Raw genomic sequence first — 27,287 nt, forward strand, 5'->3', positions numbered from 1 at the left:
CTAAAGGTTAAGAGGATTCAAACTGAAAATACAATGATGATGACCTTATGTATGCATGTGTGTATATTATGACTAGACACCTGTATGTAGATATTTATGATGTATGTACAGGGTGGGGAAGCAAAATTTACAATGAGCATTTAGTTGTTTTTTCTCAGCAGGCACTACGTCAGTTGTTTTGAAACCAAACATATATTGATGTCATAATCATACCTAACACTATTATCCATACCTTTTCAGAAACTTTTGCCCATATGAGTAATCAGGAAAGCAAATGTCAAAGAGTGTGTGATTTGCTGAATGTACTCGTCACACCAAAGGAGATTTCAATAATAGTTGGAGTGTCCATATGTAAAGAAGAGAATGACTATGAGCAAAACTATTACGAGAAAGTCTGGAAGATACTATTAAAGAAGAATGGGAGAAGTTGTCACCCCAATATTTGAGGAACACTTGCGCAAGTTTCAGGAAGCGTGTGAAGGCAGTTATTGAGAAAGAAGGAGGACACATAGAATAAAAACATTTTTCTATTATGTCAATTTTCTTGTGGCAAATAAATTCTCATGACTTTCAATAAACTAATTGGTCATACACTGTCTTTCAATCCCTGCCTCAAAATATTGTAAATTTTGCTTCCCCACCCTGTATATATTACATACATGGATACTCAAAGTTGATGGTTGTGGGATAAAAAGCCACTATATTGATAGTGGTTACAGGTGGGTGGGTAATTTTCCAAACATATCATATCATCACATCAAATATTAACAGAGCATTGGTAAAAGGAATTAAAAAATGCAAGTCATAATAAAATTGCCAGAAAAAAAGTTAAAATTAATATACATAATAATCGTACTGTAATGGACGTTCTGGGTCCGACACATGTCCCGATGTTGCACCACGGGAGGGCGCTATTGTACAATGGCACCACGGGTACAATGCCGCTAGCAATAATAATAATAATAATAATAATAATAATAATAATAATAATAATAATAATAATAATAATAATAATAATATTATTCAGGCTTCCACAAAATCTGGTTGTAAAGGCTGAATATATTTGACCCATTTGGTCCAGAGTTTAATAAAAACAGTTTTTTTAAGATGAAAAGAAAAAGTAATCCTTTCAATTAAATAAAAGTCATTCACTATATCTCTCTACTCCTGTATGACGGGGGGTTCAGGAAGCAACCATCATCTGGTGAGTGCTTTTTTGCAGGCCATTATCAAAATATTAAGCACATGTTGTCTTCTAAACATTGGTTCAATTTTAGAGTTCGATATTGCATTCCAAAACTAAACCCTACTGGGGGGAAAATAACCCAGTTCTTTCTATACGCTGTGTTACTCACTCTCACAGATCAATATTAGGTTGATTTGATTCATTTTACCTGCACCACAGTGGGTAGATTTAGAGTCTCACCGTAGATTAAATACTCTTTTTGAAACCAGAATGAAACTGAGCTGCTCTGTGGCACTCACTTCAGGTGTCTGCTCAAGGAGATGTGGATTGTATAAATGTATGGGGGAAGATGAGTGGATAATGTGTTTTTCAGATCATGAATGCAGGCCAAAGTTTTCAGGTGTTTCCAGAAAAAGCACCGCGATCTTTGTTGGTGGCGCTTCACATTTAGCTTCAAATCGCCCACTTTTGTCTATTTCTGAACTATGTGCTTTGTATCTTCTGATGTACATGAACATTTTGGCCACAGTGAAGATGGAGCAAAGGTTGGCAAAAAGGAGGAAATTCAGAAGGGCACGGAGATGAAAAGATGAAGATAAAACGACAAAGAGACACAATCGGAACAAAGCTGCCAGAAGAAAGTACAAAGTGGATTCTCACCCAGAGCCACGGTGCCCATTAGGAAAGGTTTGCCCATCTGACTGAAGTCACTGCTGCTGTGAAGGCCGACCTCTGACCCCACTGCAAATGTCACAGCCACCTGAGGTACACAGAAAAACCACACATATACTTCAAGTCTGCAACAACAGCTGCAGGCTGAGGCTGATACAGTACAGTGAGGAAGACCATGCAGATCATGGAACCAGGGTCTAAAAGTAACACCTACAAGCACCAAATAAAGGAAAATACAGGGTTTAAATTAGGGCGGCCAAAATTAACGAGTTAACACAGATTAATCTATCATGCTGCAAATGAAAAAAAAAAGAAAGAATACTGGTAAAAACAATCTCATTGGTGGAGGATGTAACATAAAAGACCAGGTTGTTTACAACAGTTTGAGTACAAAATTCTGCATATACAAAGCACACTTGAATGCACCATGAGTTTCCTTTGCTCTGTTTGTCAAACTACATGTGCCACAGCAGCAGACTGTCAGATTTGGGACACAGGCTATATGCTGCATTCAGGGCAGGTCGTAAATTCTGCCCAGAGAAGAGGAAAGAAAGCGATAGGAAACATTCCACTATGGCAGCTTTGACAGTGACATGCAGTGCTTGGTGACTGGTGGAAAAAGCGGCAGCAAGTCGAGTTGAATACTAGTATATATGATGGATTATAGGCTTTAGAACCTAATGCACAAAATTAGAGACCACTTCTATATATGACTGTGGGAAAAATACAATGTTAGACTAATTCTGAAAGAATGTATGTGTGTGATTTGTGTCATGGTGACATTGAGTTCTGAGGTACAGTATGTGTGTGATCTGTATCTGTAGTGTCTCCTCATGGGGGAGCCAAGGACATCATTAAGCAACAAGTGGTGCCAGGCCCCTCGCAAATATTTTGCCTATTATAGGTAAATGGGGAGATTTTAAAAATTCATAAACAATTTGAACTTTGACCTACTTTTCCCAAAATGTAATGAGATCCATTCTGGGTCACTGGTAATCTATAAACCTAATTTGGTATGAATTCAACCAATAGTTTTGCTGCTACAGACATTTGAAATTTCACCCATTATAAGAAAATGGGAATTTTAATTATTATTATTATTTTTTTAATTAATAAAAAATTTAAAGTTTGACCTACTTTTCTCAAAATGTAGTGACCTCTATTCTGGGTCACTTGAAATCTATAAACCCAATTTGGTATGCATTTAAAAAAAAAAAAAAAAAAACTTTTGCTGCTACAGATGTGAAATTTTGGCCATTCTAAGTAAATGGGGGAAAAAATATTTTAAAAATTCATTAAAAAAATTTAACTTTCACCTTCTTTTGCCAAAATTTAGTGACCTCTATTCTGGGTCACTGGAAATCTATAAACCCATTTTGGTATGAATTAAAAAAAAATACTTTTGCTCCTTCAGACATGTGAAATTTTGCCCATTCTAAGTAAATGGGGGGAAAAAAATATTTAAAAAATCAATAAAAAATGTAAAGTTTGACCTACTTTTGCCAAAATGTAGTGACATATATTATGGGCCACTGGAATTCTATAAAGCAAATCTGGTATGCATTCACCTAATAATTTTGCTGCGACAGACATTTGAAATTTCGCCCATTTTAGGTAAATGGGGAAAAAATATATAAATATATGAAAAAATCAGACTTTCACCTATTTTTGCCAAAATGTAGTGACCTCTATCACTATCACTGGCAATCTATAAACCCAATTAGATATGACTTCAACCAATTGTTTTGCTGCTATAGACATGTGAAATTTCGCCCATTATAAGTAAATAGGGAAAAAAAAATTAATTAAAAAAAATTCATACAAAATTTAAAGTTTGACCTACTTTTGCCAAAATGTGGTGACCTCTATTCTGGGTCACTGGCAATCTATAAACCCAATTTGGTATGAATTTAAAAAATTGTTTTGCTGCTACAGACATATGAAATTTTCCCCATTATAAATAAATGGGGAAAAATATTTTAAAAATTCATTAAAAATGTAAACTTTCACCTCCTTTTGCCTAAATGTAGTGACATCTATTCTGGGTCATTGGCAATCTATAAACCCAGTTTGGTATGAATTCAACCAATAGTTTTGCTGCTAGATTGTTAACAAATAAACAAACTGAACCAAAAACAATATCCCTTGCCTCCCCTTCACGAGGCAGGGCAACTATGCACAAATCAGACATTGTTCCTGTGGAGAGGAGCCATAAACCTTATCACCAGACACATGCCATAGTCAAAGGAAGCCATGAACCACAGCATGACATACATGAAACATTGTTATGATGACCAGTGGGTGTTATACCTTTTTCCCACTCTGTAAAGGAAACAACAGTCCTTTTTCTTAGTCAGTCACCTACTGCAGCATTTTTTCTATCAATGACCAAAAAAAGATAAAAAAAAAAAAAAAAGAAAACAACCTCAATATATTCATAAAATGTGAAAGGGCATGGGAATAGGAATGTAAATGTGCTTTCTGTACTAATATTCCACAGGCCAATCACTGATTTACTAAGTCACATTAAGCAATTAGCCGTTTTCTCCTCCCATCTGTGCAACTGTCATTGTAGCTCAGAGGATTTTCGGTGGCACAGGACTAATAATTCGGGTAGGCAGCAGTGATACAATGCTCATTTTGGTTGGAGAAGTTTGAGTGGAACTGTTTTACCATGTGTTCTACCTTTCTTTTGTCCATGTTTAGAACTTATATGTAAGGGAAATGAAATGCATGTGAACCGTCTGCACTGAGAATGTTTTTAAGAAGGTTCTGATAAATGTGAAACTTGTTTATTTACTTTATATGTATTTAAAGAAACTTGATTATTGTAGTTATATGAATTTGTATGAATTTAAAGTAAGTTGACCACTGTATTTGTATGAACTTAAAGAAACCTGATCATTGTATTTATATCAATATAAAGAAACTCAATTGTACTTGTAATTGACACATCTATTTAAAAATGACTGTTAACATGAGATAATTTGCATTACCTGTCACATATTACTGCAATTAGTATTCTACAGTCTTTCTGTGTAAATATGTCATGTTACAGCGTGGACACCTGTGGCTTATAGTCAGGTGTGGCCTATATATGTACAAATATTTTTTTCTTTTAAAATTTGGTGGGTGCAGCTTCTATTCAAGTGCGCTCTATAGCCCGGAAAGTACGGTATTTATCTGCAAAAACAATGCTCGGTGTCTGCTAATGTTTAGTTGATTGAAATTACATTGATATATAATTGTGAAATATATCTGACCATTTATAAAGTTTGCTAAAAACTACTTTTTGGGAGGAACTGCTAATTGAACCAGGTCCTGTATAACATGTATATTGTTCTTGTTTTGTAATTATGATGAATGTTTTTTAGTTGTTGTTTGTGTTGTTTTGTGTGTGGGTGTTTTTTGTAATTTGTGTATTACAGTATAAAGACAATTGTGATGACCTATGTTGTGGAAATGTTCAACTGATAACCCACACACAAAGAGGAGGAGAGAAAGTTAGAGTTAAAATAAATAAATGTATTTATTGAGAAGTCAATCACAGAGTAACTCTGTAAGTGAAGTCTGATTAACCATGAAAATATTAAAGATTATATAGACCAAAATCCAACCCCCCAATGGTGACACCCAAATGACAACCCCATATGTTAATCATACCACTCCATACCAGTCCTTCCGGTTCCGGGGGGAAAGAGGCCATATTGGCCTCTTACTCTTACCTTGTTTAAATAATATCTAGCATGCAGGCGCCATCACATATCCAAACATTTAGGTGTTTGGGTTTTAACTCAAGGTAAGAACTCTGTTCCCGAGTTGGGGGTGTTACAGAGTGGTAACCATCACACATAAGCATATGCATGAAGAATGACTCAGCATTAAAAGAAGATGTACTAACAGTATAAAATATTAAAAGTATAAAATACAAAGAGTATAAAACATAAAAAGTAAATTTTTCCACCACACCTAAGCCAAAGCTAATGGAGCTCCAAAGAAATGAAATGAAATGAAACAGTAACTAAAGTGGTGGCCATCTGACTGGATTTAAGATAAAGCTCTGTAGAGTTTATTAGATCCAGCATGAGACCACATGTAACTTATTTACTTATTTTAGTTATATAGTTATTTATTTATTAACATATTTATTTATTCATTTACTTATTTATTTAATTAGTTAGTTACTTATTTATTTATTTATTTAATTTATTTACTTATTTAGTTATTTAATAATTTATTTAGTTGTTTATTTAGTTATTTATATATTTATTTAACTGGTTTATTACTTATTTAGTTAGTTATTTACTTTATTATTTAGTAGTAGTTAGTTATCTACTTATTTATTTAGTTGTTTGTTTACTTATTAAATTATTTAGTTAGGTATTTACCTATTTATTGAATTCATTATTTATTTAGTTAGTTATTTATTTAGTTGTTAAATAACTAACTAAATAAGTAAATAACTTATTTATTCATTTACTTTATTATTTAGTAATTTAGTTATTTATTTAGTATTTTATTTACTTTATTTGGTAGTAGTTATTTACTCTTTTATTTAGTTATTTACTTATTTAGTTATTTGTTATTTATTTACTTTATTATTTAGTATTTTATTTAGTTGTTTATTTATTTACTTTATTATTTAGTAGTAGTTAGTTATTTATTTACTTATTTTTTTATTTAGTTGTTTATTTACTTGTTAAATCATTTCTTTATTTATATATTTAGTTATTTACCCATTTCGTTCTTTATTTGACCATTTATAAAGTATGCTAAAAACTACTTTTTGGGAGGTACTGTTAATTGAACCAGGTTGTTTTTGTTTTGTAATTGTGATGAATGGTTTTTAGTTGTTGTTTGTGTTGTTTTGTCTGTGGGTGTTTTTTGTCATTTGTATATTGCAGTATAAAGATAATTGTGATGGGTGTGGACTCCAGGAAGGATAGCGATGGCCTCAGCTGAAGCTAATGGAGATCCAAAGAAATGAAATGAAACAATAACTAAAGTGGTGGCTATCTGACTGGATTCGAGATAAAGCTCTATAGAGTTTATTAGACCCATCATGAGACCACTTGATGAAATGTTTAAGTTTATTTTTCCTCAAGAGGCAGACAAGCATATTTAACACTTTTGAAAGATTGTCTGGTCTAACTGTGAGCAGGTTTCAGGACGACGGAACACATTTAGCTGAAATACCGACCGCATACACAAACACACTCACTGTCCTCCAGCACACTGCAATATTCTCCTGCTGTCATGGAAGCCAGCAGTATTAGAGGTTCAATGACAACTTCATTAGGAGGTGAGGGTCTGCAGTCTTAACCAATTATAAAGCCTGAATAAATGTCACGCTAATTATTTCTAGAAAGCCGTGAAATTGTAGTCGATTCTCTGTGAATAATCTACCTTCGAACACAATCCCACAGCTCGGTGCATGAGTCACTTTAAACCGTGTGTGTGTGTGTGTGTGTGTGTGTGTGTGTGTGTGTGTTCATCCACGAATATGTGACTGTTGTAACGGTCGGAGCTTCGCTGAGATCCAATTCACAATGACTTAATGGAGCTCTTATGGAGGTGTATGAACGTCACATGGGCTTATTTCATTTAGCTGGAGGTTTGTGATCGCAGCCATCAGTCAGACGTCGGGTTGATAGAAGCAGCAAATACAGCTCATTGATTTGGATGAAATTATTCCCTGTGCTGTCCACAACGCTCCTCTATAAAGTGTTTTCATAATTAGTTAGAGCTTCAATATAAGGGGGAGGGAGGGGGAACTTTGTCCCTAATAAATAGAAAACACTGCTGATTTTAAATTAAGAACAAAAATGTATGTTAAACCTTAAAGACTTAGAACTATCTTGTGGTCACCACCAAAAGCCTTTACTAAGTATTTTATATCACCATTTATTACAGTACATTTTCCTCTGCATTTTTTATTTTTATGTGAAAAGCAGGTATTTTCCTAAACTTACAGATCATGTAGATGTAACAGATGTATACAAAATGTGAACCCTTCATCATTTATTTATTTAGTTGGTCATTTATTTAATTAGTATTTCATTAATTTATTTATTAGTTATTTATGTAGTCATTTATTTATTTAGTTGGTCATTTATTTATTTATTTAGTTAGGCATTTAATCATTAACTTAGTCATTTATTTATTTAGTTGGTCATTTATTTAGTTTATCATTTATTTATTTAGTTAGTCATTTATTTATTTAGTCTATCATTTAGTTCGTTAGTCATTTATTTATTTAGTTGGTCATTTATTTATTTATTTAATCATTTATTTTACTTAGGTATTTTGTTATTCATTTATTTATTTAGTTGGTCATTTATTTATTTATTTAATCATTTATTTTACTTAGGTATTTTGTTATTCATTTATTTATTTAGTTGGTCATTTATTTATTTAGTTAGTGACATATTTATTTAGTTCATCATTTATTTATTTATTCGTTATTTATGTAGTCATTTATTCATTTACTTAGTTATTTGTTTAGTTTATCATTTATTTATTTATTTATTTAGTTGGTCATTTATTTATCTATTTATCTATTTACTTAGTCATTTATTTATTTAGTTGCTCATTTATTTATTTAGTTAGTCATTTATTTATTTATTTATTTATTTACTTAGTCATTTATTTATTTAGTTGGTCATTTATTTATTTAGTTAATCATGTATTTATTTAGTTGGTCATTTATTTATTTCGTCCGTCATTTATTTATTTAGTGATTTATTTATTTAGTTGGTCATTTATTTATTTAATTAATCATTTATTTATTTTATCTATTTCATCATTTATTTAGTTAGTTATTTATTTAGTTGATTATTTAGTTACTCATTTATTTATTTAGTTGGTCATTTATTTAGTTAGTCATTTATTAAATTACTCAGTCCTTTATTTAGTTAGTCATATATTTATTTAGTTAGTCATTTTCTTATTTAATTAATCATTTATTTTACTCAGTTATTTTGTTGTTCATTTATTTAATTAGTTGGTTATTTATGTATTTAGTCATTATTTATTTTAGTCTTTTTTTAGTAAGTCATTTATTTATTTATTTACTTATATATACTTATTGGTCATTTATTTTACTTAGTTATTTTGTTAGTAATTTATTTTATTTAGTCAGTCAGTTATTTAGTTGGTTATTTATTTATTTAGGTAGTTATTTAGCTAGTTACTTATTTAATTAATTAATTATTTATTTAGTTCGTTGGTTATTTAGGTTACTTATTTATTCAGTCATTTACTTAATAATAATAATAATAATAATAATAATAATAATAGATTAGATTTATATAGCGCTTTTTTGGTCACTCGAAGCGTTTTCCTTTGATCCACTATTCATTTGCTTACATTCACACTCTGGTGGTGGTAAACTATTATCGTTAGTTCATTAGTAACTATCTATATGTGGATCCCCATTAGCTGATGAAGGACATCTGCTACTCTTCCTGGGGGTCCTCCAACATTCCCAGTATCACCCACCCTTACTTGAAGGTGGCTGTTGTGGATGTGGTTGGAGGGGGAAAAATGCAAATGATAAACCACCTCTTAAACAGCACACACACTTTATATTTAATAACAAAATAATTAAAATTAGACAGTACATGTACATAACTGTACTTTTGTCACATTATGTTTACATTGGCATATACACAGAGAACAAAGACCTGATGGCCTTCACAGGTTAAACTAAACACAGACAGCAGCTACACACACTATTAACCACACAAATCCTCCGTCACCTTCCACCGGAGGAAAACAAACTGCTAATGTGTCTGAGTACATGTAGATATCTGAACACTGGCCTTTGTCTCAGCACAATCAATCCCAATCACAGAGCTGCCCCAAGCTGCTTCCATCTCCCTCACTCAGCCTCTACAGACTTGTAGGAAACAGTTCTTTAAGTCCTGCTGGAAACATCACTCAGCCTTGTTTACTGCAGACTCTTCACATTTGCTTTTCATAAACTTAAATGCATCAATCTAACTTAGAATTTCTCAAAAGGGCTTTGCAGTGGAGTACCATCTGCCTAAGGCCAATGTTTGGGAATTGGAATAATTTATGGGCTGCTTTATATAGGATTACGCTCCTCAGAGGGGAGGCAATCAAAAAGACTACATGGATTTCGGTTTGAGAATACACTGAAACTCTGACAAACGCGATCAAAGCTATTTCCATATTTTCTGGCAAATGCGAAAAAGAAAACATAAAGTTAAACTTAGCTATCACTAGGACTCTGAATAACACAAATCTTCCGCTCTGGTTCTGGCAGATTAAAGAATCAACTCGTTAACACTTTCATTAATTTATTACAATAATCTTTTCATACTGAAATTCAGGGCAGATGATTGTATTTATATTCTATTTATATTGCTTCAATATTATTTTATTGCCCCTGATATGAGGGTCGTAAGATGACTTATTTATACTTATTTTTTTCTTATTTCGAATATGTATTATATGTCTTATGTCATATGTTTAAGTGTTTTGTTTATTTTCTTCTGTTTTGACATTCATATTCAAAATAAATACATCAATTAATCAAAATACCATGCCGCAACATCGCTTTGACATGCTAGTAATAGAGTTATAATTAATGTCATCCTAGTCGTCAATACAGATACAGATACAGAGACAACACAGTAATTTTGTGAACTCCGGTTAGATTTTCTGCAACATCACACTCCCTAGATTCCATCATTCTGCTCTTCTACAGCAGTGACAGTGTGCAAAACTAGCTAGCATTAGCAATCTCCTAGTGCAACACATACCAACTTCACACAAATACACAAACTTATGTAAAACCTGCATATTAAACTTAAAATAAAGTTGTCATTTTGTCATGAAATTGCCCCATAAGTGTTTTCTGTGATACAGTATGTTATTGTTGTTGTATTAATGTGTATTTCATTGCTCTACAAGTTTAGGGTTAAAGACATTTTAATTACTTTGTGTACTGCTTTATAGTTTAATCTACAGCAATGTATCATATTATACAAGATCATAATGTCTGCAGTATCACTGTCCTGTGAGAACCAGGCCTCTGTAAGTCACCTTTCCTGACAGTAGGTACCTGTACAGTGATCATAATTCTACAGTCATTTAGGAATAATAAAAGCCAAACCTTTTAAAATCATTTAACTACTTTTGTGGCAGTTCCCAGATGAGTTTCTCTCTCTATTTAACCTTTGAGTGATTTATCACCATTTCTTGTAATATTATCTTCTGTATTTTGCATTTTATCAGGATAAATCACGTATTTTCCTCTGTTTAATTAACGAATCATGTAGATGTTCTTAAAAGCTCAGATAAAAGTTGAGGGTTATTACATCAAAAACAGACAAAACTGAAGAAAAAAAAAAAAAGACTTTTCAGTAAATTATATCATAAACCCAGTGTGTCCATCCACTGTCATTGATCAAACTCCATGGGTTTTACTGGTGAATCAATGTTGTAGAAGATGACGGTGTTTCCACGGTAACTACAGAGTCTCTGAATATCCAAATGGGTCATATCTGATGACCATGAAAAGATGAATAACTATATTTTACACCAATTATTGACATGTATTGATAGAATTAGTGGATCAGAAGTCATCAAACATTGTATATTGGTAGATGATTTTGGTCGACAGTGGTTGTTTGGGTCTTTATGGTTGAACTAAAAACAGGGTCTTTCATGGATCTTCATCCACTGGCTGTTCTTTGAGGCCAGGTAATGTAAAGAGAGCTGTGTGAGATTAAATGCATGTGTATACCAGAACGTATCAGCAGACAGGTCATGTTATGTTTACAGTTTAGTCTTAAATCATGTTATGTATGCAGTGGAAGCGTGCTTTAATAAAAGACATTGTTTTCCGATCTGAAATCACATTAAATTAACCTAAAATTGCCACTGATGTTTTACAGTTGTTCAGTGGTTCCCAACCTTTTTGGCTCATGCCCCCATTTTAACATCATAAATTTCTGGAGACCTCAGATATTCAAAACGGACACTTATTTTGCTAAAATTTATTTGTTTTTGATCATGTAATAGTTTGCTATATTATGCTGCAAATAAACAGTAATTTCAGACAACATGTAGTGTAAATTATGTATATTATTATTATTATTATTATTATTACAGTCCCACAGTGTTTCAGTTCCAGCTTCAGAGTTTGTCATGTCTTTTATGTATTGTGATAGTCTCAACTCACCATATATTTTTATTAGCAAGTTTATATTTTTTATCAATTACTAGACATTTCAGGTGACCCCATTTGAATTCCAGGCGACCCCAAAGTTGAAAAACAGTGCAGTAGTCGCTGACTGAAGTTATTCTCGTCCATCTCGTCCACCTTCCTCTCAGAAACCTGCTGTTTTCTCCAAGTATACCAAGATAGAAGCATTAATATTTCAACCTTAAAGGGAGAAAAAAAAAAAATTGCTGTGCCATAAATGGCTGGTCCTTGATGATAGTGTCTTGTCTTGTGACGCATTTGGCCTTACTCTCATATTCATGCAGAGCGTGGCCTGCCCCACGACTGAACCTCTAAATCTGAACCCCCTCCTTATACATGTTGGAGTTTGTGTCTGTCTCCATCTACTGGGTGTAGATGAAACGACAACCTTCAAAAAACAAAACCAGTTGGCAGCATGTACTGGTTTAGAAATATTCGACCCTGGCAATAACATTTTTTTTATTTTTACAGATGCATGTAGCAGAAATGAAAACAAAAAACAACCAATGATATGATGAAACAGTAATTTTTATAATCAGACAAAAAAAAAAAAAAAAAAAAAACAGTTCTGTGTGGGCGACTGTTTCAGCTTTTAACCAATAAAGACCCAAGCATCCACTGGTGACTAAAAGCTGATACTGAAACTGATAAATATCTGTTGATCCACTAATCCTACCAATGCATGTAAATAATTGGTGTAAAATACAGGTTGTCATCTTTCGTGGTCATCAGATATGAACCATTTGGACGTTGAGAAGCTTTGTAGTGAATGTGGAAACACCGTCATCTTCTACAACATTGATTCACCAGTAAAACCCATGGAGTTGGATCAATGGCAGTGGATGGAGACACTTGTTTTATGTTCAATTATTAATATATTTGCTGAAAAAGTCACTTTTTCTTCAGTTTTTTCTTTTTGATATAACCCTCAAAGTTAATCTGAGCTTTTACGAACATCTACATGATCACTGAATTAAATATGGGGAAAAAAATAAATAAATAAATTTAAAAAAATCACAAAATACAGAGCATAATATTCAATGATTAATTATTTGATTGATTAATTAATTAATTATGATATTACATGATGATAAATCATATAAGAAAAGTTACATAAAGAGAAAAAATCATTTGGGAACTGACACAAAAATAACACTGGGCCTTTATGGGTTAATATGAAAAGGCAAATTGAATGGGACTAAACTCTGAGTTGTTCTGGAAGGACAGACCATCCTTTAGGGGTTCAGGGAGGTTCCAGTTGCTGCTTCTTGCTCCACAGGGAGAAAACTATTGATCTGATCCTGGTCTATGGATTGTAGCTCTCCTACGGCATCAACGTCTATGCATATGTCTAAAATGCAGTGGTGGAAATAAATGTATAGTTGGCAAAGTGATTGAACTCTTTTAAGTTCTGAGTTCAAATAAGATAAAAAATATATATATTGAAAATAATGAACATAAACTGCAGTTTTCAGTGGCAGCAATGGCACAAATTATGATGCCTTTTCTCTGTACTCCAGTCTCCCTTTATTGTCTGTTGCATCATATTATACCTTTTATATAGTTTCTAACTCGCACTGCTTTTCTCACATCATTGTACTTCTTTAAGTTATTGTTAATGTCAAGAGTGCTTTCACACAAAATACAATTATATGGTAAAAAATAAATAAATAGAAAAGCCAATTTTTTTCACAACAAGGTGGATATTTCTGAGTTTTAACACTGCAAATAAAGGAATCAACTGATTATTTGTGTGAAATGGATGTCAGAGGGTAATGATGTATGTATGAAAGACAAATGGTAAAGACATGATCTAATTTATTTTTTTTCCCCCGTTCCTTTCATTTTAATCTCGCTATATTTTTCATGATGAACAGATCCTTTTCTGAATCCATTTAGGTTAAAATCAGTCTTAATATTATGGAGGTGCACAATAATAAAAAAAATTATAATTCCCTTAAAAAGCATTGAAGAAGACTGCTGAAAATGTAAGGAAATTTAAGTACTGTAAGTACATTTATTAGGCACTTTTCACAGATAAAACCGATGAAGTGCTTCACAAAAATCTAAGGAACATAAACTATAAATACCCCACTAATTAAAAGCTTGTCCAACTTAATAGGTCTTTACCTTAACAAAAAATAAACAATAAAACAGGAAGCTAGTGAGTCAGCACAAAGAAAAAAAAAAACAAAACAAAACAGGGGGAGAGTGCATTTTCCTGATGAAGTTTGCACAATATGGTGTTTCACACACCCTACACATACAAACAAAAAAAAATCCCCCCCCCCCCCCACACACGCACCAACCATCTAATAATGAAGAAAAGTTGAGAAACACCACCTTACCCAAATTATTTAAATGTGTGGATAGGATCAGCGGATCCAAAGTTCTAGAATATTTTATATCAGTAGATGCATTTGGTTACTGTTTTGGTCCTTGAGGGTAAAATAAAACTTGCAATATTAACCTATAAAGACACAGTGATACTTTTGTGTCAGTTCCCAAATTTATTTTCCTTTATTAATAACCTTTCTTAAGTGATTTATCACCATTTATTGTAATATCATCCTCTTAATTTTGTTTTTTCAGTGTAAATCATGTATTTCCTATATTTAATTCACTGATCATGCAGATGTTCATTAAAGCTCAAAGTAAATTCAAAGGTTACTATATCAAATCAGAAAAAAAAAGGAAAAGTTAGGATTTCAGCAAAAATGTCATTGAATAAACATAAAACCAAGTGTCTCCATCCACTGTCATTTATCAAACTCTATGGGTTTTACTGGTGAATCAAGAATCAAGTAGAAGATGACAGTGTTTCCATGGTAACTACGGAACCTCTGAACATCCAAATGGGTCATATGTGATGACCATGAAAAGATGACAAACTGTATTTTACACCAATTATTTACGTGCATTGATAGCATTAGTGGATCAATAGATATTTAACATTTTACATGTGTAGATGGTTTTGGTTGGTAGTGTGTGTTTGGGTCTTTATGGGTTAGTTCCATTTCAACTGATTGTACCATTTTACATAAAAAAGTGCCTATAAAAGTATAGGGTGACAGTACTATGTGTCAGTACTTCCCACTTGTCAAGAGCAGACTATTCAGCTCTCCTCATTGGACGTGATGTTGTTAAATGTACTGTGGTTCCAGATAGAGTTCCTACTGAGCTGTTGACGCTTCCTCATGTTGGCATGCACTGACCTGGAACTGCAACTCAAACACACACAGAGGGAGCTCAATAAGGATCACAACTACAGCAGGAGGTGACAAGGAAAAAAAACAAACAAAAAAAAAACAATGTTGTTTGGAAGTATTCCATCAGTCTGACCTTGTACGACGGTCACTGCAACATGACAAACATCTGATGTACACTTTTAACAACTGGACAAAATAAAGTTGAAAAGCCTGTAAAGTATGAAGTGTGAAGGTGAGCAGAGTTTTGAAGTTTTCCCGGTTTCTGCTTTTGTCAGACATGAAATCAAACATTTTCAATAGTCACTTTTCCATTGACCCTAAAACTGCGCGAATATAACTTGCGCATAAAAATTTACCTAATGAAAAAAATTACCATTTCGCCAAAACTCTCATTTTTCAATTAAAAGTTTTTGCACTGGCAAGAGATTTTTTTTTTTTTTCCTCTGGGTGTAGCACAAATGGTATATCACGCAAAACCGCAATGGAAAGATGTTTTTCTAGAGTCACGTGAAATTAAAAAAAAAAACAAAAACAAAAACACACAGGATATTGACAGACGTTACAACAAGCAAAGAAGAGTTTTAAAAGAAACATGGCGCGGTATGTGTGGACACACCAGGAAACTGAATCATTTTTTAAATTTAGTATGGGATAGAGGGGTAATATATAATAATAATAAATATATCTGTAAATCATCACCATATTTACGCTTGTTCCCATGTTTATGGAATCACTTCTCATAATAATAAATAATCATTGTATTAGTGATTAAATGGGAAAACCGTCATTATGCACTTCTACTTTTTTGACATTTAGTAAATATCGATAAAGTTTTACACATATGCCCAATGTAAAAGTGACTAGTGATGCTGTATTACTGAAGCCACAGGCTACAGCATTATTGTGCATTTGACTGATTATTTGATTTGATGTATTAGAGGCCAAAGGTGGGCAGTCAGCCGAAGTCTGCTTCATTCAAGATGAGGCAGGTCAAACAGCAGGTATGTTATTGTGTTGTTTGTAATGTTCTCCAGACACATTGTTAGCAGTGTTTTGAATTTGTCTTCAGAGGTGGAAGGAAAAACCGTTTCCATGAAGGAGCAGTTGAGTGAAAACCTTTATGAAGAAGATATCTTAGACATGCACATTTCAGCATTAATGCAATATGATGGAACTTTTAAGGTATGTTGAAAACCACATTTTAGGTAGGTGTCTAGTTGGGATAGAAATATGTCTAAGAATGTTGTGTTAGAGGTTTTAAATGTAAACTGGATGAACATGGTTTGCACTGCATCTGTGTGGTTTTGAGGATAATCAAAATTAATATGTATAACCAGGTTGTATGTTTAATTTTTCAAAGTTGTGGTTTTCTTTTTTTGTTTTAAATTATAGAGGGAAAAGGAACACCAACATCCAGTGGAGCTGAAGGTCAGACTGATCTTGTTCCTGCTGTTACTTTGTGTGTAGCCAATGTAGATGATAGCAGTTGCATTAGGTCAGTCAGGGGAACGTTTCATCAGGGTGATTGTTACAGGGTTAGATTACCCCACAATCGTTTTCCCCTCGGGTTCAAGATCTTGGCCACAGGTCGTTGGGGATTATCAGGTTCACCTGCCATGGTTCCTGCACCTGGATGTAATTAGTCAGGTAGGCTTTAAAAGGAGCTGGAACTTCCAGCTCAGTTGGCTGTGAGCTGTCAAGAAAATAACATCCCCTTTGGTTGTCTGACAGTCCTCCTCACTTAGCTTTGAGTTGGCCACTTCCCATCCTTTTACTCTCCTCTCATGACTCCCATTTCCACATTAGACTTCAAGGCCCACCTTTTCATTCTTTCTATTGTTGTGATAGACTTACGGGGTGACTGAGAATTTCATTCCTACTTTGGTTTTACCCCGTTTCCTTGGTTATAGTGCAGTTTGCTAGTTTCCCAACTTGTGACCCCAGTCCATGTTTTGTTGGATTTTGTTCAGCTGGTTACCATGAGCAGTGTAAATCTAATAAAACCGCAATCTGTGTTGTGGCCCTCCCATCCAATCGCCTCCCTTGCAAAAGCTGAGGCCACCCAACAGTGGGAGGACACCATATCGTGCCTCTCAGTGCACAATTTCCAGTGTAATTTAAATGTGTACATTGTACGGCTCCTCCAAGGCTATTCAGTATGAAGCAAATTGTCTCTTAGCCTCAGTGCATCGTCATACTGATAACATGAGTGTTTTACTAACAGCACCCACAGATATGGCAGCATATAACTTGAGTGCAACCACACTTCACAGTGCTTTTAGCATAGGAATGGATGTCAAACTGAAGTGCTGGATCACTTAACATGGACATTAGCTTTGTCTGACACCTACACAGTCATATACATTGTATCGTATATTACAAAACTGGAGAGAAATTGGCCTGTTATTGAGCAATGTGTAAAAAGAATAATCAAAAAAGGAAATCTCTCCACTAGAGGTGCTCTGAAGAAGCACGGCAGTGTATATTTTCACAGATTTCTGCACTCAGGAGGCAGTGTACAGGCCAACCAACACGCACTTGAAGGAGTGTTCCAGGAAGGTTGCGTTTGCCCCTCCGTTTTGTTGCAATAAAGGCATCCTCATGGTCTTAAGTCAGAATATGTGGATGACCAGGATTGTATATGGGTACAGGACCAGGCCTGAGGGTGATGTCTTTGAGGACATGTATTAGCCACGTTTGTGTCGGAGCATTGTGTTCTCAGTGAGAATGCCGCGTTTCCACTATGTGGTACCAGCTCTGCTTGACTTGGCCTTTTTGCGTTTCCATTACGAAAAAAGACCTGGAATCTGGTCCCCGGTACTATTTTTTTTTTTTTTTGGTATCACCTCCGCTGATGTTCCAAGACTGGGGACCAGATACTAAAACATGACGTGTAAACACTGCAGACCACTGATTGGTTAGAGAGTTGTCTCTGTGACCCGCTGTTTTACAAAAAACAGATGCAGAAGTTTACAGTAAATATAGCGGCAGGTTAATCCACATGATGACAGCCCACAAAACTACACCATTGTTTGTTGAGGAGGTTCAAACGTAAAAATTCAGCATGAGTTTGATGAGACAACACGAGTTTATCAGCAACTCTGAGCAGACAACAGACACATCGCTATGACGTCCAGGTACAGTAAAGTCTATAGTATCCTGTAATGGAAAAAGTCTCCAGGAATAGGACCTGGTACCAGAGTCAAGCCGGTTCCATGTAGTGGAAATGCAGCATTTGAGAGCTCCATTGAGTTGCCTCCAAATGCCAATTGGATGAAATCAGCATGGTGGATCATAATCTGTGTGTATGTACATTGCCGGTTGAGGCAGGATAAGCAGTCAGGTGACTTTTCCCCTTTTGGTAAAGTTAGTATGACAGCTGTGGGGGACTTCTGTCAGGTGGTTGTGGACTTGTGGTGTCACTTTAAAGTGGATCTTAGAACAGTGGTTAGGTAGAAGGATAGTGTTTACAGAACATGAAGCTAGACACCAGTGACCATAGTCAAATGCATTCCGGGGGCCTGGGCTGGCTAAGGATAAACGTAAATACCATAAGATTGTAATTCACGTTGGCAGTAATGACACACGATTACACCAATCGGAGGTCACTAAAATTAATGAGTCAGTGTGCACCTATGCCAAAAGTGTGTTGGAATCTGTAGTTTTCTCTGGTCCCCTACCTAATCTGATGTTTAGCCGCATGTTTTCGCTCCATCGCTGGCTGTCTAGGTGGTGTCCTGCAAATGACAGTTTGTGGACATTTTGGGGAAAACCCGGTCTTATTAGAAGAGATGGCATACATCCGACTTGGAATGACGCTGCTCTCTTTAGTGAAAACCTGGCCAGGTTTATTACTGACCCAAACCCCTGACCCAGAGTTGCAGTCTTAAACACTTCTCTGCACTTCCTGGGCAGGTGCCCACTATAAACCGTATAGAGACTGTCTGTCCCCCGAACCTGTAAAGTTCAAGTAAATGGAAAAACAGCTCCACAGCAAAATCTAATATAAAAAAAAAAAACACCAACGCTACCACAGTTCCTAAGCACAACAAAGTACAATGTGTCCTCCTTAATATTAGATCTTTATCTTCCAAAGCTTTATTAATTAATATCATATTAGATCATCACAGATTTATTTTGTCTGACAGAAGCCTGGCTTTGTGAGGAGGAGTATGTGTCCTTAAATGAAGCTACTCCTCCTACTCACCATAATCAGATTCCTCAAGGCTCAGGCAGAGGAGGAGGAGTCGCAGCTATTTTTAATTCATGTCTACAAATAAATCCCAAACCTAACTCTAACTCATTTGAAAGTCTTAGTCTTGGCCTATCCAACCCAATCCATAAACCACTCCAGCCTATACTATTTACTATAGTGTATTGTCCTCCAGGTCCATACACTGAATTTCTCAGAGTTCCTAGCTAGTCTAGTCCTTAAAACAGTCATTGTTGTTGGAGATTTCAATGTTCATGAATGTGGACAACAATAGCGACAGTCTTAGTAATGCATTTATGCTGTTATTAGACTCAATAGGCTTTAGTCAGTGTACATAAACCCACTCACCGCTTTAATCACACCCTTGACTTTGTCCTGACTTACGGTATGGAACTTGAAGACATGGTAATCTTTCCTTTAAATCCTCTCCTTTCTGACCACTGCTTAATAACCTTTGAATTTATGTTAGTGACTCCCCACCCAAAAATGTTTACTAGACATTTATCAGACCATGCTATATCTAAATTTGAGGAGGAAATCCCAGCAGCTCTCAATCTAATCCCACATCTGAATTACAGTGGATTCTTCCCCCAATTCAATCTTAATCCCTCTCAAATTGATGAGTTTGTTGATAATACAGCAGACTCTCTGCGAAAAATATTAGATCTAATCGCTCCACTAAAAAAAGATTATAAAACAAGGGAAGTGTGCTCCCTGGCTCAATTCTCATACTCACCAATTAAAGCAGCATATCCAAAAACTTGACAGAAAATCAAGTCACAACGCTCAGGTTGAGACTTGAGTTCTACATTGGAAGTTTGCTGCAGATTGCACAAGGAACAGCTAAGTTATACAAGTTTCATGCTTTCTAAGTTCAAAATGGCAGACTTCCTGTTCATCATACATAGGGCCCACTGACTTTGTAGATCTCATTAAGATACAGATGTGTATCCAATTTTGTTCCAGTCAGAATGTAGCTGGGAGCAGCAGTCTGTAGGGGACACAGAGTTTCAGCTCTCCACATGCCACGCCCAGTCTGTTATGTTGAGACTGGGATGCTTCCGCTATGTGACATTTGATGCAGATTGGATGAGGCACACTTGAGTTAAGGTTCATTTTTTTGGCGAGACATCAGAAGTCACCACCTCACCCTGAGCCAATAGAGGGACTAGCGCCTAACCTTATAACAATTTCTTCCTTTTATGGTGAATCAGAACTCGTGCCGCACCATGATGACATTGTGTCACCAAGTTTAACATAGTATCAACTTAAGGCTCATCTTGCCAAATTTTAGTTCATGTTAAACATGCTAGGAATAGTACTTCAAAAATGTCATTTCCTGTTACCACTAGGTGGTGCTATGAGTCATATTCAATATTGTCAGGGCTTTACAATCAAAACACATCAAATTTGGTGTCCATTGAAAAAGAAGCTGGATTAACAGTTCCATTGCAAGACATCAAAATTGGCTGCCCTGTCCTGAACACTGCTGACAGGTAGAAATGGGGATGAAATTATAAATGGCTAACTTCCTTTTGACCTGATGTCATTGGCCAAATTGACTTAGTAGATTTCATTGATATAAACTGTTCCAAACAGAAGATGTTATTGCAAGTAGCGGACTTTAGGGGGCACTACAGAGCCATTTTGAAGGCTCATTTAGAAAGCCTACAAAATATCCAGTTTGTTGCCATTACTCATGAGTTTGCTAAAAAACATGCAAACAATAGATGCATTTCAGATCCCAGACAAGACCCCAATTAGTTAAGTTTGGGACAGAATTGAGGGACACTAACAAACTATGCAGTATGGGGCCAAAGTTGAGTTGTGAAAGGCAGTTTGAGTAGAAAACCTCACCAGACATTAAGTCTATCCAAAAGGATAGATTAAAATAAAGATGTTGGACCCAGAAACCAAAAATGAAGAGGGACTCAAATGAATGGGGGAAGGGGACTAAATAAGTCAAAAACAACACACCTTTTCTTTTTAGAATACAAGGAACTCAAATGGAGATGTTTCCTCCTCAGAGGTCACACCTGAACTGAACACTGAGTTGCCTCCTTATATCTCCACCCAGTCTGGACAATTGTCCTCAGCTCTGGTGCATCACAGGTTCATCTAATCACATGTCATCAGCAGAATCTGGAGTCCTTAGAATGTAGGAAATGCATGCTCACCCAGCCACATACACATCTGTGATAAAGCAAATGATCAACCAGAAAACTACCAAAGCATAATTTGACCCAGGTACACTATAACTACAGAAATGTGATCAATTATCAGAAAGCCTGAAATAGATATCTAAAAAAAAAAAAGCAAAAGTCTCATAAGTATAAAAATCTGCATCACCCCAGCGTTTGTTTCATTGACAAGGCAAAATCACATTAAAGGAAAACAGAAAAACTTATATAGGAGGTAAAGCGGAAATGTACCGTGACAATAAGCAGGATTCCTTTCAGCAGAGTGAGCAGTGAAGTGACTGGTTGGATGACTGGGTGGGCGAGTATGATGGCAAGTGTAAGGAACCAGGTGAAGACCGGGATCACGTAGATGTGGCTGTGAAGTAAAAATACAAGGTTACCCAAAAATATTCATCCACATATGGTTAATGGAACACAACGTGTCTTTTTTTGTGAGCAACCAAAACCTAAATACTGCCAAAATTTTATATTATATATATATATAAAATATTGTTTTTTTTTCTTTTTTTTTAACAGGTTCTTTTATTCTAGCCTGAAAGTTAAGAATCTGTAGAGCGCTCTGAAAAGAAGCTATGGGTAAAGGTGCAACCACTGTGCACAATGGACAGGACAGTTTTCTTTTATATTTTACTAAACGGGAGCAAAATTAGCATCGTGGAGATCTAAATTAAAGATATTGCTCCAATTTTATTAGCTCCTTTTCTCTCATGTGTTCTCCAATAGTATCTCAGTATGCCATTGTTGAAATTAAAAAGTCTCAAACTAAAAATACTGTGGTTGTGCTTTTTGCGTATTATGTTTAACTGCTCTGAAATATAAAGACTAGGAATAGGAATCGAGAACCTGTTCTCAAAAGGAACCGGTTCCCAGTAGCTCAATTCCTTGGAATAGTTTGCCTGCCTGCTTAACGATTCCGCCTTCGTTGCGCATGCGTGATGACGTCATACGTATGCTGCATTGTTTTGGTTCTGAACGTAGCCAACATGGCGTCAAGGCAGAAACGCTCCAAACGCTCCCATCTCTTCAAAGGGGGTAAATCCCTCCAATATGCTCAAATATTTGTTCACACAGCATACAATTCATCTGCAGGAATGTCAGGTGTTTGATACACTACTTAGCAACGCTTGTGAATCTAGTGGCAGAGCAAACACCAGGATGTCATCCGGGCCTGGTTCTGGGGGTGGGGGGGCAACAGTGTGAGACACAGGAATTAGTAAAGCGTCTTAAGTTTCAGTTTCACTGTACGGTTGAATGGTGTGACCCCGCCCCCGCACCGGGCCCAGCATCATCTGTTATTATTTTTGCATGCTGTATGTTATATTTTTTTGCAGAGATGGAAATAATGCAAACAAACCCATTTGTACTCTTTTATTCCCTCACCCAGTGAGAATCGGATCGATGAGCAAAATCGATAATGGACTCGGAATCGTTAAATTCTTACCAATTCCCATCAATAATAATAATAATAATAATAATAATAATAATAATAATAATAATAATAATAATAATAAAAATAATAAAAATAATAAAAAAAAGACTGACAGTTAGTGTAGTAACCTACACTACCACGTTTGCGTCTCCAGTGCAGTTTTCCAGGTTAAACTGAACTCTTCTGAACACTTAGACATGATAATCTAAGTCTAATTCGCACTGATGCTGTGAATCATGAAAGCTCTGTGGGGTTTGCTTCCCTGACACCCACTCTTCTGCAGAGCTGGTACCGAGGAGGCTTTTGCGCAGAGACCTGAGGTAGCCTATTGATTGGTCCCCCTGGGGAGGGGAATAAGTTGGTTTATCCGAAGGAGGCCGCCTAAGATTTTTTTTCACTCCACTAACCCTGCCTTCCCACTCCCACAAAGCATCACAGCATCTCCCCAGGTGCTGAGCTGCCCGATAATGAAGCGGCCAGGCGTGCCGATGAAGCGGTCCGACCGACCCCCAGAGTGTGAATAATATTATTTAAGTCAAGTATTTACTGGGGCATGACAAAATAAATTAGTCCCGTTAACTGATAAAGGTAATTATAGGCTTCGAAAAGGGAAAACAGAGCTGCTGGGCCAGGGAAGAGACAATGATCACTTACAGTTATGAGTTATATTGAATCTGCTTCGGTGACTTCAGAATGTGTCTGAGATAACACGTCTTTCTGAACATTCAGTCAGATTCAGCACAGTTTTAGATTGAACTTTTTTTTTTTTATGTGGATTTTGTCATCACCATATTCGCTGTAAAAATAAGAAGAAAAAAATACGTGACATTTTCCTTCAAAAACACTATATGGACTCTTACAATAGTAATTGCTCTCAATCATCAGTCCTGACCCTCAGTCGGAGTGCAGTGTGCGGTGTGTTTACCTGCACAGACCCTGACCCCTGCCTACATGTTTCCGTCTTGTTTTTCCAGTGTTCGAGATGTTTCTCAGCATCGACCCTCAGGCAGTGAGTTTGAATCTCTAGACGACCAATAACTACATCATGCAGCCTGAGTGTGTGGAACAATATAAAAGCCAAAGGACAGATCTCAATTTCTACTTTCCTCACTTTCTCAATAGTTCTGTTTTGACAGACAAACTCTGGGCAAAACACACACACATATGCACACACTCCTATCAGCCTGTTACCTCTGATCACCTGTTGAGTTTATTTATTTATCCTTTATTTAACTCATTGAAATCCACTTCTTATTTCCAATGATGACCTGGCCAAGAGGCAGCATAAAGGCAGACATCTCCCACATAACTACATATCTGTGAACTGCAGCCCTCTTACCATACCTCACTCTTTCCATAATTCCAACCTCCCCCCCACCCCCAGAACTTTTGCAGGGATACAGTCCTTGTCCTATGTTTGATGCTAGTTTTTTGCACTTTGGAGTTGCATTTTAATTTTGCTTTTGTATTGTATTGCCATGTCTGCCTGAAAGATACTTGAACTTCAGCCTTGTGTTTTGTTTTTTGTTTTTTTTTTATACAGTGACAAAGTATTAAATCGAATCAAATTGAACTGAATTGGGTAAAACAGTAAAAACGAATGAAGCTGTGTGTATGCTTCGGTTGTCTTTTCAGAATATAACCAGTTAGAAAGATTCAGGGACTGGACAGACAGATAAATACACTACACTTTTTCTTGCACGGCCAAACAAAGGCATTGTTATGGAAACTTATGAGAATTCTCAACTTTTATCTTTCACTAAATTCAGTGTTCTTGGTTGTCAAGATACCTGACTATCCCGCCCCCCAAAGCGGTGGCAAGGGGTATTCCTTTTGGTTAGGTTTGTTTGTTTGTCAACACTCTAGCAGCAAAACTATTAGTTGAATTCATACCAAATTGGGTTTATAGATTGCCATTGACCCAGAATAGATGTAGTCACATTTTGTGAAAAGTAGGTCAAAGTTACAATTTTGTATGAATTTTTTAAATCTTTTTTTTTCCTCCCATTTACTTACGATGGGAAAAATTTCAAATGTCTATAAAAACATCAACTTTGTTTCAAGTTACTTCAAACATGGAACATATATACAGGCTATTGATATGCTGACATCCCCACACACATGGAAATGATGACATTAGCTGGGTCGACGCCAAAATAAATTACAATATGTGAGAGGGGAGGGGGTTTTTTGTGCCTGGAACCACTTGTTGGATAAGATGTGCTTGTAGAACACTTACCTGACATTAAAAAGTGCTGCATAAGCTTCACTCCCAGCTAGGACATAACTAATTCCAATAGAAATGCTGGACAGAGACAAAAACAAAAGGAGAAAAATAAGTGAGAGACAAGGAAAAGTAAAGAGGTTATTAGCATTAAACACTTCTTGGTTGTCTATAAGTGTCTTGGGTACTTATCTGGCATAAAAAGTTAAAAGTCAAACAAGCACCTCTTAAGTGTAGGTCACAAGACATTAGGATTTTGTCTTTCTTTACTTAGAGGCTCTCAACAACTTTGTGATTCCGTTTAAAATAATTCCTTGTTTGCAGCACAGCATCTTGATCCTCTACAAGTATGTTGTTATGTATTTGCTGCAAACAAAAGTTGCCTATGGGGGCTCCATCGAAGCAAATGTTTTGATTGTATATTTCATCTGTACTTTAAGCATCCCAAACAATCAATCAATCCAGAAAGCTGTGCTGTGATGAAAGAGCTGAATGCTGGTTGATAACAAATGTTTGTTTTACTGTAGGCTTCAATTGGAAGTGAATGACAAGACAGGCTTTTGTAGCTCAACATCTGTTCTGTTTCTTATAAGTGTGAGCCTTTAATCTCAAAACAGTTGGTTGTTGAAAATCCATTAGCTGTCTGGAAAAAGTGTTATTTTGAAAACTGAGTTACACCCACTCTTCTAAATCTGCTATCTTTCAAATCTTTAACAGAACAAATTTAGGATTTTTATGCACGGCAGTTCTTCCCTTGTCTACGGATAAAATATACCACATTTGGAAGGCAAAAAACGGATCATAAAAAAGCAGTATGATAAAGTTGGATAAATCTCTTACACTGTATAGTATTAGGCAAATTATTACTGCTCATGGGATTAGAGGTCAGGCAATTCAACACTTCACTTCACACCACTGGGTCGGTTTATTGGCCCTGACCATAACATGGATATTTTGCAAATTTAATGGTTTTCCCCTGTGTCTGACCCTGTCATCCACATCTGACCAGCAATTTAATTTATGTATGTTTATGCTGTGATATGGTGTGTGCCTAAACATGCTGCAATTGTGTTTTTTGTTTTTGTTTTTTTTTTGTTAAAGTTTCAGTTCCAGTAAAATAAATGCAATTATGCGTTAATGTTGTCCTTTCCATATATCCTAAAGAGACTTCCAATTTAAAAAAAAAAAAAAAAAAAAAAAAAAAAAACTTTTTTCAAGGAATGCCCCAAATTTTCCTCTCAGTTGTATAAATATTTTTGGTGTGAAGTCAGTGTGTCCCAAACATCCACTAGTTCGCAGATCTGGAGGGAGTTCTCCTGGAAAAATCTGGTGCGTTTCTTTACTACACCTAAGAAGAAGAGTAAGCAGTTAAACAGACACCAGAAATGTTGGAGGGAATGTGGAGAATTTGATGTAGATCAGCCAGACATGTCTTTTGGAAATGTGATAAAATAACTGTTTTGGGAGATGGTGTGTGGAGTGCTATAACAAATAATGGGATATGAGATTCCAATGTGATGTTCTGTATTTGTGTAACTTCTCTGATGGAAGTGCAGTGGGAAACAACACATACTTCGCTAAGATACTTTTAGTAGCTTGCAAAAAAGCTATTACAAGGAACTGGGGAAAGACAAAACCACCAACAAAAGACCAATGGATCACAATCATTGAAGGAATAGAATGGAAGAAATAACTCAAACTGTGACTAGAAGAAGCACAAATGGAAAAAAAAAGGAACAACCTGGAATGTAGTGTTCCTACCCAAGCAATGTTTGTTTGTGTTGTTTTTGGAGACTGTGTGTATAAAATTACGATAAAAACTTAGACATATTTCAGCCATATCCATATCAGCATAGACATATTTGAGAAATGAACACGTGTACTGGTGTCATGGTGAAATGTAAAGAAAAGACCTT

At 35.5% G+C, this 27,287-nt stretch overlaps 1 protein-coding gene across 2 annotated transcripts in view; it reads right to left on the minus strand.

The window, feature by feature from the left end:
- LOC115417931 (uncharacterized) overlaps window positions 1-27,287 on the minus strand; it is a 121,029-nt gene that overhangs the window by 67,723 nt on the left and 26,019 nt on the right. For both annotated transcript variants that reach the window (XR_003935224.1, XM_030132149.1), the window contains exons 7-9: window positions 25,387-25,452; window positions 21,950-22,073; window positions 1,847-1,946 (exon numbers count right to left, since the gene is read on the minus strand). Coding sequence is in view for 1 of the 2 variants with exons in the window: in XM_030132149.1 (XP_029988009.1) it covers window positions 1,847-1,946; window positions 21,950-22,073; window positions 25,387-25,452 (290 nt within the window). In the remaining variant the exon portion in view is untranslated. The remainder of the gene's footprint in view (window positions 1-1,846; window positions 1,947-21,949; window positions 22,074-25,386; window positions 25,453-27,287) is intronic.

The sequence above is a fragment of the Sphaeramia orbicularis genome, chromosome 4, assembly GCF_902148855.1.
Source record: "Sphaeramia orbicularis chromosome 4, fSphaOr1.1, whole genome shotgun sequence".
Lineage (NCBI taxonomy): Eukaryota > Metazoa > Chordata > Actinopteri > Kurtiformes > Apogonidae > Sphaeramia > Sphaeramia orbicularis.